Source organism: Canis lupus, chromosome 4 (assembly GCF_011100685.1).
Source record: "Canis lupus familiaris isolate Mischka breed German Shepherd chromosome 4, alternate assembly UU_Cfam_GSD_1.0, whole genome shotgun sequence".
NCBI lineage: Eukaryota > Metazoa > Chordata > Mammalia > Carnivora > Canidae > Canis > Canis lupus.
The window spans coordinates 15,047,538-15,062,617 of record NC_049225.1 but is presented as its reverse complement, the minus strand read 5'-3'; the positions used below and the strand labels follow the sequence as shown (position 1 = coordinate 15,062,617).

Below are 15,080 nucleotides of genomic sequence, written 5' to 3'. Positions count from 1 at the left end.
TTGCACTTATTTTTCATTCAATGACTTAATGTCTGCTCTTGTAGAACTTTCACTGGCTGATTTTAGTAGTGCCTCGTGTAACTACACGAAATAAATATTCTTACATGTGGCAGCACTTCAGATATTCAGGGATAGCAATCATGTCTCCTCTTCCCACAGGGCAGGGGTACCAAAACTCTCATTCAACATCCCCAACACCTGCCTCCCTATATACAAAACTTATCAGTGTCCCCACTACAGTGTGGGCAGTAGAGCTAGGCCTGCCTATATGTGAGTTTCCTCTAAGAGAAAAACTTGCTTCTTGGAATGGCTTAAAATGTCTTAAAATAATGGCTACAAATGCAGAGTAAACACATCATAGCGCTACATAGTAAAGATCCTTTTTTCTTTTTAAATAAAGAGTGAGGGTGTGTGTGTCAGGGAGAAGGGGAGAGGGAAGGGGAGAGAGAGAATCTCAGGCCGACTTCGCTGCTGAGCGCAGAGCCTGATATGGGGCTCTATCTCACAACCCTGAGATCAACACCTGAGTCAAAATCAAAAGTTGGATGCTCAACTGACTGTGCTACCGAGGCATCCTAAAGATCTTTTTCTTAAATGAAAATTTCAGATGTGTCCATTTTATTGATATAGAGCATGGACAGAAAGGAATGAAAAAAAGTTCACCACTTTAATTCCATACACATAAGAAAAATCCAGTTTCTAAAGCTCTCCCTCATTTAAATTTTGAAGTTGTTCCAGGGCTTGCATTTGGGCCTGCATGTATACCATCCTGGAATTCATTTTTTAAGGATCCAGCCTAAAAAGAATCAAGATACTGGGATTTATTTATGTTTTCTAATGCCCAGAGATAATTGAGAATGTTACACTTATTTTTCAAGAATATTATAACCTGGTGAATCCAGCAACTTTAACAGGAATACGTGTAAGAACAGATATCTCCCTAAAAGCTCTAAATGGTCCTAAACGAAAGGCATCCCCCAAATTTTCCTAATTCCATGGTTCTTAAAAGACCAATGGCTGAGTAACCTACCAGTGATACACAGTATTTCTCTCCATTATCTATTGTAATCACTCTCTGGGTCTTGCAATGACTGACATGTATAGCCTATATAAGCTGGGATATACACTGTGAAATCTGTTCATGGTTTTTGCTAAGAGTTGCCAAGTTTAAAAATAGAGTGTAGGAAAATTACTCATAGTGTGGAGGAAGATGGGAGAAAAGCACCAAATGGGCTTTTAATGAGGACTTCTCAGTGTGAACATATGTAAAAAGAACTTTTAGATATAGGCATTGTGATAAATAAAAATGATCATGCTAAGTTCTCAAGAAAGATTATAGGTACAAGGGCATGGTGATTTTATGTACAGTGAGCAGCTTATTCACGATAAACCATTTTGTTTCCTGTTAATGGACCGACACACTTGGCTCCCAAGAAACATTTCAACTGGACAAAACATACCAACACATTATTCATAAATATAGCTTTATTATTATAATATTTATTTCATAATCTAAAAACTTTTTCTTTTCAATTCTGGGAAAAGAACATTCCAACTTCCATACAACTGATCTACCCTGCAGAATGCTGGAAAACAGTGTCTAAGCAACCTGAATTTTGCAGTTGAAAATCTATAACCTAGTTTGGGAAGAAAGAATGAAAGACCAGTTCAAAGAAAGATTTCTTCCTTACAAAACAAATAATAAAATTAGATCCATTCTTCAGTTTAGCCTTGAACATGTTTTCCCAGAAACTTTGGTAATTTCTTCAAAAATCAACTCGCAGGCTGACTGCCCATGTGGACAAAAAATATATATATATTTAAAAATAAGACCCAAGTGAGACATGGTACATGGCTCAGGCCATGGCATGTAAGTGGAATATTCCTTAGAGTGAGCCAGCTCCCATGTTTCAACAGCAAATTTATGTCTCTAAGGAAGATACATTTCCTTATATGAAGGTGAGAATACATTTCCTTATATGAAGGTGAGAATTTAGTTGGAATTAAAAAGAACTTTTTAATATAGTAACTCTTAAATAAATCATTTGTCTTGGGTAATGTATATAGAGTAGATATGACATTATGGTGCTTTCTGAAGATCACGGAGTACCACTGTCAAAGAGGGCTGTCATGCCCTCTAGGCATATTAAATAAAAACTGAAAATGTGGGTTACATTAAATAAAACAAAAAAAAAATCTGGCTATACCACCTTTAAAAACAAGTTGTTGTCATTGCACACACATGTTACGGGACAAAGGGCATGCAATACAACTAACAAGTCAATTTTTTAGTATGTAAAAGGCTAGAGTGCAATCATGGTATAAACATCAATAATAAATAACTTTGTAGGAGACTAACTCTCCAAATAAATAATTGTAACATTACAATTTTTACAATGTTAGCCTAAACAGTGATATTCACTTCACAGCAATGTTTTTTCCCCACTTGATAGTTACCTATACACCATATGAATGGCCCACCCCTGTGAGCCAGATGTCAAAGCGAAGGTCAAAAATCAACATTTTCACTATGATAGGTTCAAAATGTTTGTATAATGATAAGTTACACTTTTCAGTTTACTGGCATTTTAATAACTGCTTAATACCTATTTTTTATGATTGATAATCTGATGCTTATTGCAATAACAATCATCCTACTAATGTTAATTAAGTTACAGTTTTAATTTTCAAAATAAGAGAATTCAACTTACATGAACTAACGTATATAGTTTAAAAACCACCCACCACAAACACACACCTTTTGCAGGAGTATTTAAAAATAAATTATTAATATACTCAACATATATATTTTGTGTTATATATATATGTATACATTTGTGGACATAACTACTCTGTTTTCCAGAAGGATGTCAGCACTTGTAAACTCTACAGAAGACCTGATGATATTGTTAACATTAAAAAAAAAATGGAAATTCATTCTTGAAGAAAATCATAAAGCAGAAGGTTCTTAACAGATGGTTCTTTGTGGAAACAAAGGCTATTTTAGGGAGGGAGAGGAGGACAGTCTCAGACTGTGGATCCCACATGCACCGTTTGTTTCAGAAACTACTTTAGAAAGTAGTGTACAGTGAACGCTTCACACACCTGGTTGAAAGGTAAGGATGTATATTTAGTCATCAAAGGGCACAGGAGCAGTGGGAGGTGGAAAAATGAGACCAGCAAGTGGATAGTCATGCCTACAGCCCATAGAGGCTGCTGCTACTACCAGGGAAGCAGATCTTGGGAAAGGGCTGAGTAACATCTGCCATGTTTCCAGGCTGGCTCATGATACACTAGACGTGCCATCCACCAGTGCTCCAGCCCTGCAGACCTGCAACTGGTGATGGGCGCTGATCAAAGACTTTTAAGATTTTAAGGTTTTTAGGGGGGTTTTCTGCGCCAACCACAGGTAACACTAACAGCTCTGAAGATAGAGGCTGCAGCTCAGTCTTGGGGTGCAGAATGCTCAGCTGAAGGAGAGCAGAGGCGCCCCAAAGCCAGAATAAACATACATCCAGAGAATCAACAAACCTGAATCAAACTAACTAGGAATGAGAACTGAAGTCTAACAAAACGAGTCCTGGAAGCAACCCAGACATTGAAAGCTCGATTAACCAGAATACTTGGGGAAACAGGAATCCTTATTTTGGATGCTTTCAAAATAACTGAGGGCAAAGTTAAAAGTTATTACTATTTCACTGCTATTAAGAGAATTTTGCATTCCCATCCTTTGCCCCACAAGTTAGGGAGCAGCAGACACAGAAGACTTTTCTCCTCGTGTCTGAATCTTGTGTGGCCCCTGCACAGAACCCCAGATGCAGAAACTACTGGAGAGTGGTCAATTTATTTAACAACTTGGGAGCTTTCTTTTATTAAAATTTTGGGAGAAGACTTTTCATTTTTTTCCCTCAAATCTTTCTATAATCTGCCTCTTGCTTCTAAAAGGAGCCTATAAATAATTTTAGGAGCCTATAATAAATTTCTGGTTCCCCAAGATTCCCCTTTCAAAAATTCTGGTTAATCCAGGTGCCTGTATGGATGTGAAATAAATGTGTTATGCCCTTCTTTTTCCCAATGTGTCTTACTATGGGATGCATCCAAAAGGGCATTGTTGGCTCCCAGAACAACATTCTGCAAAGCCCAGCAATGGTAGTCCAGGGCCACGACCCTTTCAGATGATGTTCACAATTGCTGTTGGCTTTTTTTTGGCCACTTTGGGCCTGATGTTGCCTTTCCGGCTAAAACCCAGAGGCTCCCCTTTCTTCGATGGTCTGCAGAGTTCTCTTGGGGACTCAGCCTGTTCATGAATGGACTTAGCAGGCTGCATGCTGGTTCTGTCATCCTTGGCTTTTCTCAGGTAGCTCCTTCCTTTTGGATGAAAATGGGTCTTGAGATCAACGTGGTTGCACACAGGATGTGGGTGCCCTCTACTTCTACAGACAGTTGAGCAGAAGGAGATGAGCAGAAAGAAAGATTTTGTTTAGAACCTTAAAAGAAAAAAAAAAAAAAAAAACCATCCATGGCACAATCACTCCTGCACACTAGAGTGACAATAATGCTGCCAGTATTATACCAATAAAAGTTGGTATTTTTCTTTCAAATAGTCCTGTGGTCTTCCTGAAATGAACTCATGATGCCACATTCCCAGGAGGATATTACTGTTTCTATTACCAGTGACCAAACTGAGACACTGAAAATGTAAGGGACTATCCAAGATAATACATACAGCTGGTCTGTGGAAAAGATGAGACTCGAATCCAAACCTCTTGACTCTTTAAGTGATTATACGTAGTAGTAGTAGTAGTAGTAGTAGTAGTAGTAGTAGTAGTAATAGTAGTAGAACTATAAAATGTGATTCCTAGCATAAATTTATACATATATTTATATTATATATACCTAATATAGTATACTACATTAATACTACTACACAGCTATTATGATTACACTACACCCCAATAAGAGAAAGTTCCACTACAAGATACTGTGAAAATACTCCTGCACAACTATCATTACTGCCATATACTAACAGGCTATTAGCATAGTTAAAAGTTGTATCCACAATTTACAAAATTAGGTACCTGGGCAGGTAAGGTACATTTTCTTTTTTTTTTTTTTTTTTTTTTTTTTTTTTTTTTGGTAAGGTACATTTTCATCTGAGACTCTCAAATCCATTTATAATACAGATATTATATATATAAAACATAACAGGAAAATACATTATGCAAACATTATCAAATGGCCCAAGTATAAAAAGATATACATACAGGCATTTGGGTTTCCTATTTGATGAGATATCTGTAAGCTGAAGGAAAACAAGAAAAAACATTACTTCCCTTGAAGGTTGGATTTGGCTTTAAAAATCTTTCTCACTCGTGTTTAAGAAACCATTCCCATTAAAGGAAGCCAGGGATTGTTATCAGTAGCATGCCCATGGCACCTTCCACTGGGGCCAGGGAACAAGAACATCTCCTGCTCAGCCTCTGCTTCTTCAGGGAGCCTCTGTAGCTCCCTGTTCTGAGATTTCCAAGAAGCCTTTATCAGTAGATCTAAAAAATTTCAAAATGTCAAAGAGCCCTCTAATGGAGCAACATTTAAAGAAATATGTCTTTTAAAACTAGACTGATATGCCATTATTTCTTGATTCATTCAGGCGGCATGTGAAGCTAATTTACTACAGCTGTGGTTGGTCACAGTGTATCAACTAAAGGGAAAATTGGCATAAAATGTTTATTGCCTAAAATACATCATTTCTAAAGTGGGAGCATATGAGGACCAACTCCACAACTGTCCCTGAGGCCATCTATCATTGAGATTACTTTCCACTCCCAATAAAGTATCTGCATGCACTTTTGTGGCTGGGCTCAAATATCATTTGCAGAACAAATTGGTAACTATCATTTTGTGAGCCAGATGTCACCGTTCACTTTAGAGGCAAAGCCAGTGAATTCCCAACCTTTTCAGTTCCTGACCTCCCTCATATAGCCTTCACTATAAGAATTGCTGCCACATCAGCAAACAGACCAACAGAAGAGGATGCTAAAGAATATGTGTAGAAAGGGCCACTCTGGTATTGGGGCCCCATGTGGCCAAGATATGAGTCCTTCTTTATTCAAATAATCAGAGAAACCAGGCTCAGCGTAATGGGGTCACTCTCCCAGGTCTTCTGCCTGCAGCTCGAGCTTGAGTCAGCAGCAAGTCAGAAAGAAGTTTTCCTAAACCAACTTTTGAGGCTCATGTCCTCAGAAAGGCAAGATGAGATAAGCTTTATTGCGGACCTTGTTCCCACTGGCTAGATTCAACAGGAGATGAATAAAGGTGGACAGAAAAAGGCACCTTCCTTATAGAAGGGTCCTGAGGTCATGCAATACACAAAGAACTTGGGACAGATGGCTCAGGCAAACATCAGGCTGGCGGTTTCTGGAAAGCCCAAAGGTACCAGCATTTCCATCTTCCCGCTGTGGCCCCACGACCACCAATAAGGGTTTCTCAGCTGGGCTCCCTGAAAGGACTTTAGTATGTATATATGTAAACTGTGTTTAAAAAAAAAAAAAAGGTTTAGAGAGTTTTTCTTCCTTTAAAAGTTGCTTTTTAAAATTATTCCTGCTTTTTGGTCAGCCCAGGCGGTTCAGTGGTTTAGCGCTGCCTTCAGCCCAGGGTGTGATCCCGGAGATCTGGGATTGAGTCTCACGTCGGGCTCCCTGCATGGAACCTGCTTCTCCCACTGCCTGTGTCTCTGCCTCTCTGTGTGTGTGTGTCTCTCATGAATAAATAAATAAAATCTTTAAAAAGAAAAATAAATAAAATTATTCCTGCTTTTTAAAATTATTCTTAAGGCATAACAATTTTTTCACTTTATGTATGTATATAAGCATGCAGTTTGATGATGTGTTGCATATGTATATATAATACTCTTTGGAATTTTATGTAAAGTTAAGTGTGTGTGTGTGTGTGTGTGTTTATATGCATATACATACTTTCCTCCCTGGGGAAAAAGCCAACAATGTTATCAAATGTTCAAAGAAGTCCCCAACTTCCAAAATGCTTTGAGAACCAAAACTTTGGTGCCTTTGAATGTCACTGATGGACCCTGCTGAGACCTCAGGAAATTAGAAGAGTTTACTGTGTATTACTGAAAAGGAAATGTACAAATAAATACGGGTAAAGATGAATCAGAAACCCCACCTTATACACGTATATACAGATACCATAACTTGGGCAGGTGTGTATGTCACACACTGGCTAAAATGTTGACCATATAACCACCACAATTAACCCTAAAAACAACCCTAGGAGGTAAGCACTGTCATCCCCATTCTACAGATGTAGAAAGTGAGGCCGAAGAGTTAAGTAGCTGGTTTGATACTGAAATGCTTTACCAGTTTTTGAGCTGGGCTTCAAACCCAAGTTAGCACATTCTAAGTCTGAGCAAGACTTCACTCTGCCCTGCCTCCTTGAAGAGTGTGTGTTTGTGTAAGAGCCAGCATGTTCGTACAAAAAAGTTAAATGGAATCTGTGGCTGGATTAGAATTTCTCCAGTGATCCTACAGATCATGAGGCTGGGGTAGGGTGGAGCCTCATGTGCCCTCCTCCCTGTGAACACAAGAGGCCACTGTTCCTTCTTGTCCCATAGCCTTAGGCAGATGGAAAGCCCCGTCCCCCTGTCCCCCTTAGCTTACCTCCCCCTGCCTCTACTTTCTCTTAGTCCAAATACTTTGTATGAGGATAGAGATCAAGAGAGTCCTTAAGGAAGATTCTGGGTTGGAAGAATATAAGTAAGTGCACTGAGAGCCAAAGTGAGTACAAATATGGGGTCTCCAGTTGCTCCAGGGTGGAGACACTGGACACCCAGCCCTCCTTTCACCTCCCCTCTATGTATTTTAGCAGTGCTGTTACTCAACTGCTGGGACCAAAATCTTGAATTCATTCTTGATTCCTCCCTTTCCTTCACCTGCTAAAACTGAATCCTTCAGCAAGTCCAACTGGTTTAGTTTACGCTATCCCCAGGATCTATCCTGTGCCCACCATTTCTCTCTGCCTCCACTCTCCCCAAGCGGCCATCCCCTGCCACACCATAGCGGCCTTCTAACCTGTCTCTCAGTCCTGCAACCCTCTAGGGTATTCCCCACTCACCAGCCAGAGTGATTTTGCTAAACACAGATCCCCTCCAGCTTTCAACCTTCCAATGGCTTCCCTCTATGCTCTGCAACCCATTTAAGCTCCTTCTGTGATTCAGAAGCCCTGCCACAATCTAGAGCCTTCCTGCATCTCTGACTTCAGCTTGTTACTCGAATGTGCCAAGCTTGTCCCCTCCTAAGCCACTTCCCAATTTTCACTGAGCCGTCGAGGTCCTCTTATGCAGCTCCCAGTCCCAATGTAGCCTCCTCTGCAAGGCTTCTCCTGATCACGGAGGGATAGTGGGCCACTCTCACACATCCTCTTACTTCTTTCTTTACAGGGGTTGAGATCATCCTAGTTATGTGCTGCCTTGTTTCTGGTGGCACTGCCCTTCCTCACTGAGGGCAGGGGCCTCACCCACCCCATTTGCCCTGAGCCCTCAGTACCCAGTCGGGGCTGTGTCCCCAGTAAATACATATGGAACGCATGGCCGCTAGCCCCGAGTTAGCAACCTGCAAGAAATGAATGCAACACTTAAAATAAGATTACCCAAGCTGTTTCATAGCCTTCCCTTTGAGCAGTTCAGTGCATGATTCAGGCAGATGGGATATTAGGTCACTTTATGTCTAATTCGACAGCATTTTTCAGAGCATAAAGACAAATATCTGAGTAAGCATGTTACATTTTTAGAAATCAGCCAGGTGAAAAAAGAACACAAATGCTCAAGGGAATTAAGGGGGAAAATACAGATGCCGAAACATCATTGCAGAAAAGGCACTAAATGTGAGGGGGAGTTTTGCTAAGGCATAAAACAATCTTAAAGCTAGAACACACTTTGGAAAGAAGCAACTCATACATCAATCTAGAAATTTCAGTGCTGTCTGGAGGTGGTAATAAGAAAAAGAGGGAAGAGGGCAGACAGTGATTCTGCAGTGCAGCCTTAGGGGAGATGAAGAGCCAGCCCAAGCTGAGGATGGCTTCCAAGCTGTCGTGGGCTGCAGCGTGGAGGCTATGGGTCAGAACACCTTGCTCCAACTTGGGGCACACTGGGGCAAGGAGCTCTCCTGGGAAGGGCTGAGGATCCAGAAGCTAGGGCTGCTCAGGGCTCTGTGCCCTCACTAAGCTGGGCCAAGTCAGTCAACAAAGCAATGATTCCAAGCTTTTCCTGCTAAAAGATCCAAGTTCTTCTGTCTGTGGACAGCCACAGCAACCCTGGGAGGCCAGACTTAGCACTTGCATTACATCAAAGACACTGTTTCCAATTTCATAGATGCATCTATACTATTAAGATTAAAGAGATGAAGGATAAAGGAGTAGTGGTCTGAGGGTCTGTAGACTACATGGTCACGTGCGATGCTATTGTCCAAAGAGGAGCTTGGAGGACTTCCATGAACATGGGGAAGATGTGTCTCCACTCAATCCTTTCAGAAACAATGCGCCTCATTTTCAGTCTTCTCAGGGCAATGTATCCTCCCGACAACAGTCATACAGTCCATCTCATGTGGCGTGACCGTGTCCTACTCACAGACAGCTCTCACTTCTATATTCCCCACAATCATCTTAACTGCATTGTACTTTATTTCAATTAGTCCATTCTTCCTCAGGTAGATCACGTCTGATGAAGGCAGATTGTGTCACTTTTGGGACATAGGAAGCATAAACATAAATATGGACTAATTTCCTGCTGTATATGTATGTATGGATGTATGTGTACATGTGTGTCTGTTTATCTATGTGTCTATGTGTATACTTGTGTGCACTGCGTGCGTTCAGGCACACACACACATATAACCTCGTATATACACAGCTGACTAGAAGAGCGGAGAACTGTCCAACTTTTGACGGTGTGTACCATCTGGTGAAAATAATCATTGGCAATGTCTCTTAAAAGATGCTTAATTTTCAAGCTGGAAAAATAAGCTGAGCAGAGGAAAACAAGCACAGAAATATAAATAAGAGAGAATGAATATGCTGCTTCTCTTCGTCCTTGCCTTCCACTGCTTTCTCCCTTTCTTTAAGATCCTCTTGGCTTGGTACAGTAGAATTTTACCCATTTCTTAGCTCTGGGTTATCTGTAAGCCTAAAACTTAATAATGCTACACTTTTAGAATTCTTAACCAAATCAGGTGATGATCAGAGAATTTAGGAGGCCAAGATGCTAGCGAGCATCTAGTCCAACTGCTTTATTTTATAGAAGAATTATAGGCCCAGGAAGACGAGGAGTAGGGTTGGAATGATCTGGAAGCCAGGCCTTTTCACCTCACATTAGGCTCCATGATCTCATGCCACACTCCCTCCTGATAGAGAGCAGGGTGGGAAGAAGGCAGAAAGGAGTTCAGAGTATCCCTCTAGCCATAGTTAGTTATGACTGGACTCACAGTTTCCCAAGGAGATGAGAGAAAAATCGAGGAAGAAAGTATAAGCTCCCTCTCCGGAGACCACGAACACCAACAGGAAAATAATAAACATGTCACTGTGGCTGAAACTGCTTTGATTACAGTTACTGGAACCTCACAGAGGTAACAAACTTATTTCTTTCCAGTCTACTTTTGTTCCTGACTGGAAAGTTCTAGAGTTCCTGCTGCCACACTGCACGGAGTGTACATTACAGTACGGTTATATAACACTTCTTCACTTCTTCTTCCCCCCCTCCCCATTTTTTTCCTGTTGTCTATCTGTCCCTCCCACCTTCCTTCCTTTATCTGCCTGCTTTTCATCTCATTCTTTCTTTTTTAATCTTGTTTCCGTTCAATCTTGGCTTCCAGAATGCTCAAACTAAACATTTTAATCAACCAGTAGCAATTTTACCAACATTTTGGCTAGCATAAATGTTTCCTATTTTTCTTTTCCTTATGTGTACAGTCCATTTGGGGGGGAAGTAAAAGAATCATTTTAGAATCTTTTGGGGAAGGGCTAAGCGTAAGTAAAGTTGAAGAGATCATGAAAATGTTAAAAATAAACCACTGTGGGGTTTCAAAAATCCTTTGTTTGGCTTTGTTGCTGATATCAAAAAAATTGTTTGGAGGGTTCATCTCCCTCATTTGGGCGTGGTTATTTGTATCTCTCCCCACCCCCAAAGAGACCAGGGAATCTTGATCAAGCTACTTAGTAGCATCTGGACCTTCAGCCATATTCACGGTTCTTATCTGGACTCTCAGGTGTTTCTTAGGTCTCTGAAATAACATATAAAATTGTATACAAAAATGTATTATAGAACTGCCACCTGTGAAATTTTCTAAGAATTTCTGAAAATCTACTTAAAGAATGTTTCACCTATAAAGTCTATCACATAGTGCCATCCTTCCCCTTAAGGAAAAAAAAGAGGTACGTGGTTAGATTTTGCTGTTACAAGGAAAGGCCAAAGCTTTCTTAAGATTCTCCTGAAGAGCTCCAGAACAGGCTAATTCCTTCCAATCTACTTGAGCACCCAGGTCGAGACCGATGAGTTCTTTGGCCACTTCTAATACTGTTAATCTATAATATAAAACTATTTCTACCTATCCATCTTGGTGTGGAGTGGCAGGGCAAAGACAACTGTGCATCACGGATTTTGCTTATTTCCCATGTCCTGGATTCACTTGCATCACTTCATACCATAGGCATGGCCGGTGCTGTGCTTTCAAATGAGGTCTAGAAGGTTCCTGCAAGTCACTCCCCAGCTCCCCTTTCCTGGGTCCTTGACCCCATCGGTCTCATCCTACCCAAGGCCTGCACGCCTGGTGGCTGGGCCTGCGTGACTTACCACGTGCTCACTGATGTCTCGGCAGAGGCCGGCGGACTGCTGGCTCTGATAGTACTCTAACTGCTTTTCCGCCAGTTCTACCCGTTGCAACAGATTCTCAATAAAGTCCTGGAGCCGAGCTTTCCCTTGAACCTCCTTCTCAGCTGCTGCTTCCAGGAAATGGTTGAATGTAACAACTTCTCTGCAAGGCAAAAATGTCAGAACACAAGGTGGAGAAATCAGACAGGCATTCATTAATTTGACACATATTTATTGAGTGCTTACTACATGTGGGGCACTGTCCTTGGCTGGGCGCTCGCAGCATTGGCGAAAGACATGAAGTTACATTGCAGTGATTACATTTGGAGGTTACATTTCGGTAGAAAGAGTCATTATCAAGCACAGAAATAAATATCTATGTCAGTGATGATAAGCACTAAGGAAAAAACTGAAATTGGGTGCAAGAGAACAGAACTGGTAACAGAGGAAGGGAAAGTGTGAACGGTGTTTTAGAAAGAGGTCAGGGGCAACCTTCAGGATGGAGAAACGTGAACAGATTTCTGCTGGAAGGAGGCAAGGAATAAGCCAGGCAGATTCCTGGATAGAGCAGGCCAGGCCTTCGCGGGACACACCGATGGTGGGATGCGTGGTTGGAGCACGGCAGGCAAGAGGAGGATGGTAGGCGGGGGCGTGCGGCCACCCCAGATTTTCTTACAAATGACATGGGAAGCCATTGGCTGCTTCTGAGAAAAGTTCTGACTTTCATTTTAAAAGTCTAGCTGTTGGGTGAGAAGAGAGCACAGGGAGGGAAGGTATGGAAACAAAGGCCATGCTGAGCACTGAAGGGCATAAAATGAGTCACCTTGTCCAACTGTGTCTTTTTGAGCTAAAAGTGAAACAGCCCAAGAAATGCCATCCTGAGGTAGACCTCGGGTCTGTGGGAAAGCTATTTTAGCTGAAAGAGGAGAATCAATGTGCAGGCTATCCTTCCCCCCCCAAAAAAGTTGAGCAGAATACCTCAAACAATATGCCTTTACCTACATAATTCATTCTGACTCACAAATCCAGACATTTTAATCACTGTATTAGAATTTTATATCTCGTTATTCCTAACGCACATATGAAAATAATACTTTCCCAATTTATAATGAAAGCAACTCTTTATAAAAATTTAAATGCATTAGAAATATTAAGAAGAAAATACCATCTGAAACCCCATTATCCTGAGACAACCATCTGTAACAGTTTGGTAGCCATTCTCATGAGCAACTTCTACAAACACACATATGCACAGGTGCTTGCCCTTTTTCTCAGGCCAAGCATCAGGTCATCAGCATGACCTATCATCACAACTCTGCATCCAGTTCTCAATAAGAAATTATGAGGATCCTTTCAGCCTTTCCCTTTGTATGTTTTGCCATGCCCACCCGGGGTAATGAATTCCATCATTTTACTACCTGGTGGATATAGTGTTCCTTTTATAGGTCTTCAGAATCTCTCTTGATCGTCAAGGAGGAGCACTCCCTCCTTTTACTGGCCATGTTCAACTTACACAGAACCAAGATTCTAAGGACTGCTCATTATCCTCGCAGACTCTTTCATTTCAGATTAAGAAATCCTATTTTAAAAAAATCTAATCTCATCCTGGGGTCCTGGGATTGAGTCCTGCAACAGGTTCCCTCTGCCTGTCTCTTGTCTCTCTGTGTCTCTCATGAATAAATAAATAAAATCTTAAAAAAAAAAAAATCTAACCTCATGCAGTTGTTCTAGATAGTTGATGAAATCCATTGCCTTCTGTGTACCTTCCACTTAGCTCCATAATTTCTGGAGAGCAGAACTTCAGGTAAGTCTGACTCGTGAAATTTTGCAAAAGGTTTCCGTAAAATAGCTGGTAGTAGTTTCCAGCTCCTTTTTTCTACACAACTAGTCAGTGACTCACTTTTACAATTAGTTGTGATTTTTTTTCTCTCACAAATGTCACACTTGGCTATGCGGAAACTTTTCAGACACTTCCTACAGAGTCAAACGTCTCTGCAAAACCTTGGAAAATTATATATTTATAAAAATAGAAAAGAGACTGGTTCTGACATGATTCATCACAGATTGCTTATTATACTAGCCCCTTTTTTTTTCTAGTTTCCTTTCCAGGATCAAACCTAAACCCCAATCCCATAATAATTCTATTCCTTCTCAGTAGCTAAGAAATATTCACATAAAAGAAATGAATCCTTTTGGAAAACAGTTTTTCTCCCTTCATCAAGTCTCAAGTTTATTTCCAGATGTTTCCGTATGAGCCCTAAGTGGAAGACGTGCACTTTCCAAACTGTTGAAGCCACAGACACCAGCCAATTTTCAAGCTCTATCATCATAGAGCTTTGATCTGCCTCCTAAGTAACTTTAAATGAGAGCAAAATAATGGAGAGTCCGTCCGGGTGCTACATCCAGCATGCTACATGCTACATCCACTCATGCTCTGAGGAACAGTTGATTTCCTTTAGAAAACAGACCCCAAGAATATGGCTATTTCTTCCTCTTCTTGACATTAAGGCTCCCATCCATTCAGAATCAAGTCCACTGTAGAGACTTTGTAGGTGATATTTAGGATACCTGAATCATGACACAAGTCTCCAAACTGTACGTATAGGGAAAATAACAAAACCGACAACCCTCTCCCCTACCCAAAAGAAAAACAGAGAAAAAGAGCTCATGTATTTTTTCAATTCATTTTGGTTTATAGTATTTACTATATTATAAACATTTTACATTTATTTGGGGAAACATAAAAATTGGCTTATTAAAATATCTAAAACTGAGCAAGGGCCAAATCAGCTTTTTTGTTCTCTGCTCTAAACCCATCACTCAATATAATACATGACATGTAATGTTAAATACATATTTCTTGTAATGAATATTTTCAAAGGACAAGGAAGAAACAAAAAATGACTCATAATCCCAATACCCAGAAGTAACTACTATCAACATCCTAGTATATTTTTCCAGTCTTTTTTTTTTCTATGCATATTTACTATTTGGGGGCTCTCAGGCTGTAAGCTTAGAATGTAAAACAGCAATATTTGACAGCTTAATCCCACAGGATTAACATCTCAAAAGCAAGAAAACAAATCTTGAGTACAGTACAGTTGATGACTGTGGCTATATTTTTAAATCATGTAATGTTCTGCTACTGGTTCTATATAAAACTTTTGCAAATTAACATTAGTGCTCCTAGCTGATCCTGGAGTGT

At 40.5% G+C, this 15,080-nt stretch overlaps 1 protein-coding gene across 4 annotated transcripts in view; it reads right to left on the bottom strand.

Annotated features, from left to right (window-relative positions):
• Positions 1 to 15,080, bottom strand: part of ZNF365 (zinc finger protein 365) — a 115,875-nt gene that overhangs the window by 89,684 nt on the left and 11,111 nt on the right. The window contains exons 3-5 of one of the 4 annotated variants that reach the window (XM_038534043.1): positions 11,858 to 12,038; positions 5,265 to 5,302; positions 1,468 to 4,433 (exon numbers count right to left, since the gene is read on the bottom strand). In XM_038534043.1, coding sequence (XP_038389971.1) covers positions 4,172 to 4,433; positions 5,265 to 5,302; positions 11,858 to 12,038 — 481 coding nt within the window. In that variant the 3' untranslated portion in view covers positions 1,468 to 4,171. Of the gene's footprint in view, positions 1 to 1,467; positions 4,488 to 5,264; positions 5,303 to 11,857; positions 12,039 to 15,080 lie in introns of those variants that run through there. The other 3 variants (XM_038534046.1, XM_038534045.1, XM_038534044.1) reach the window with 3 other exon arrangements.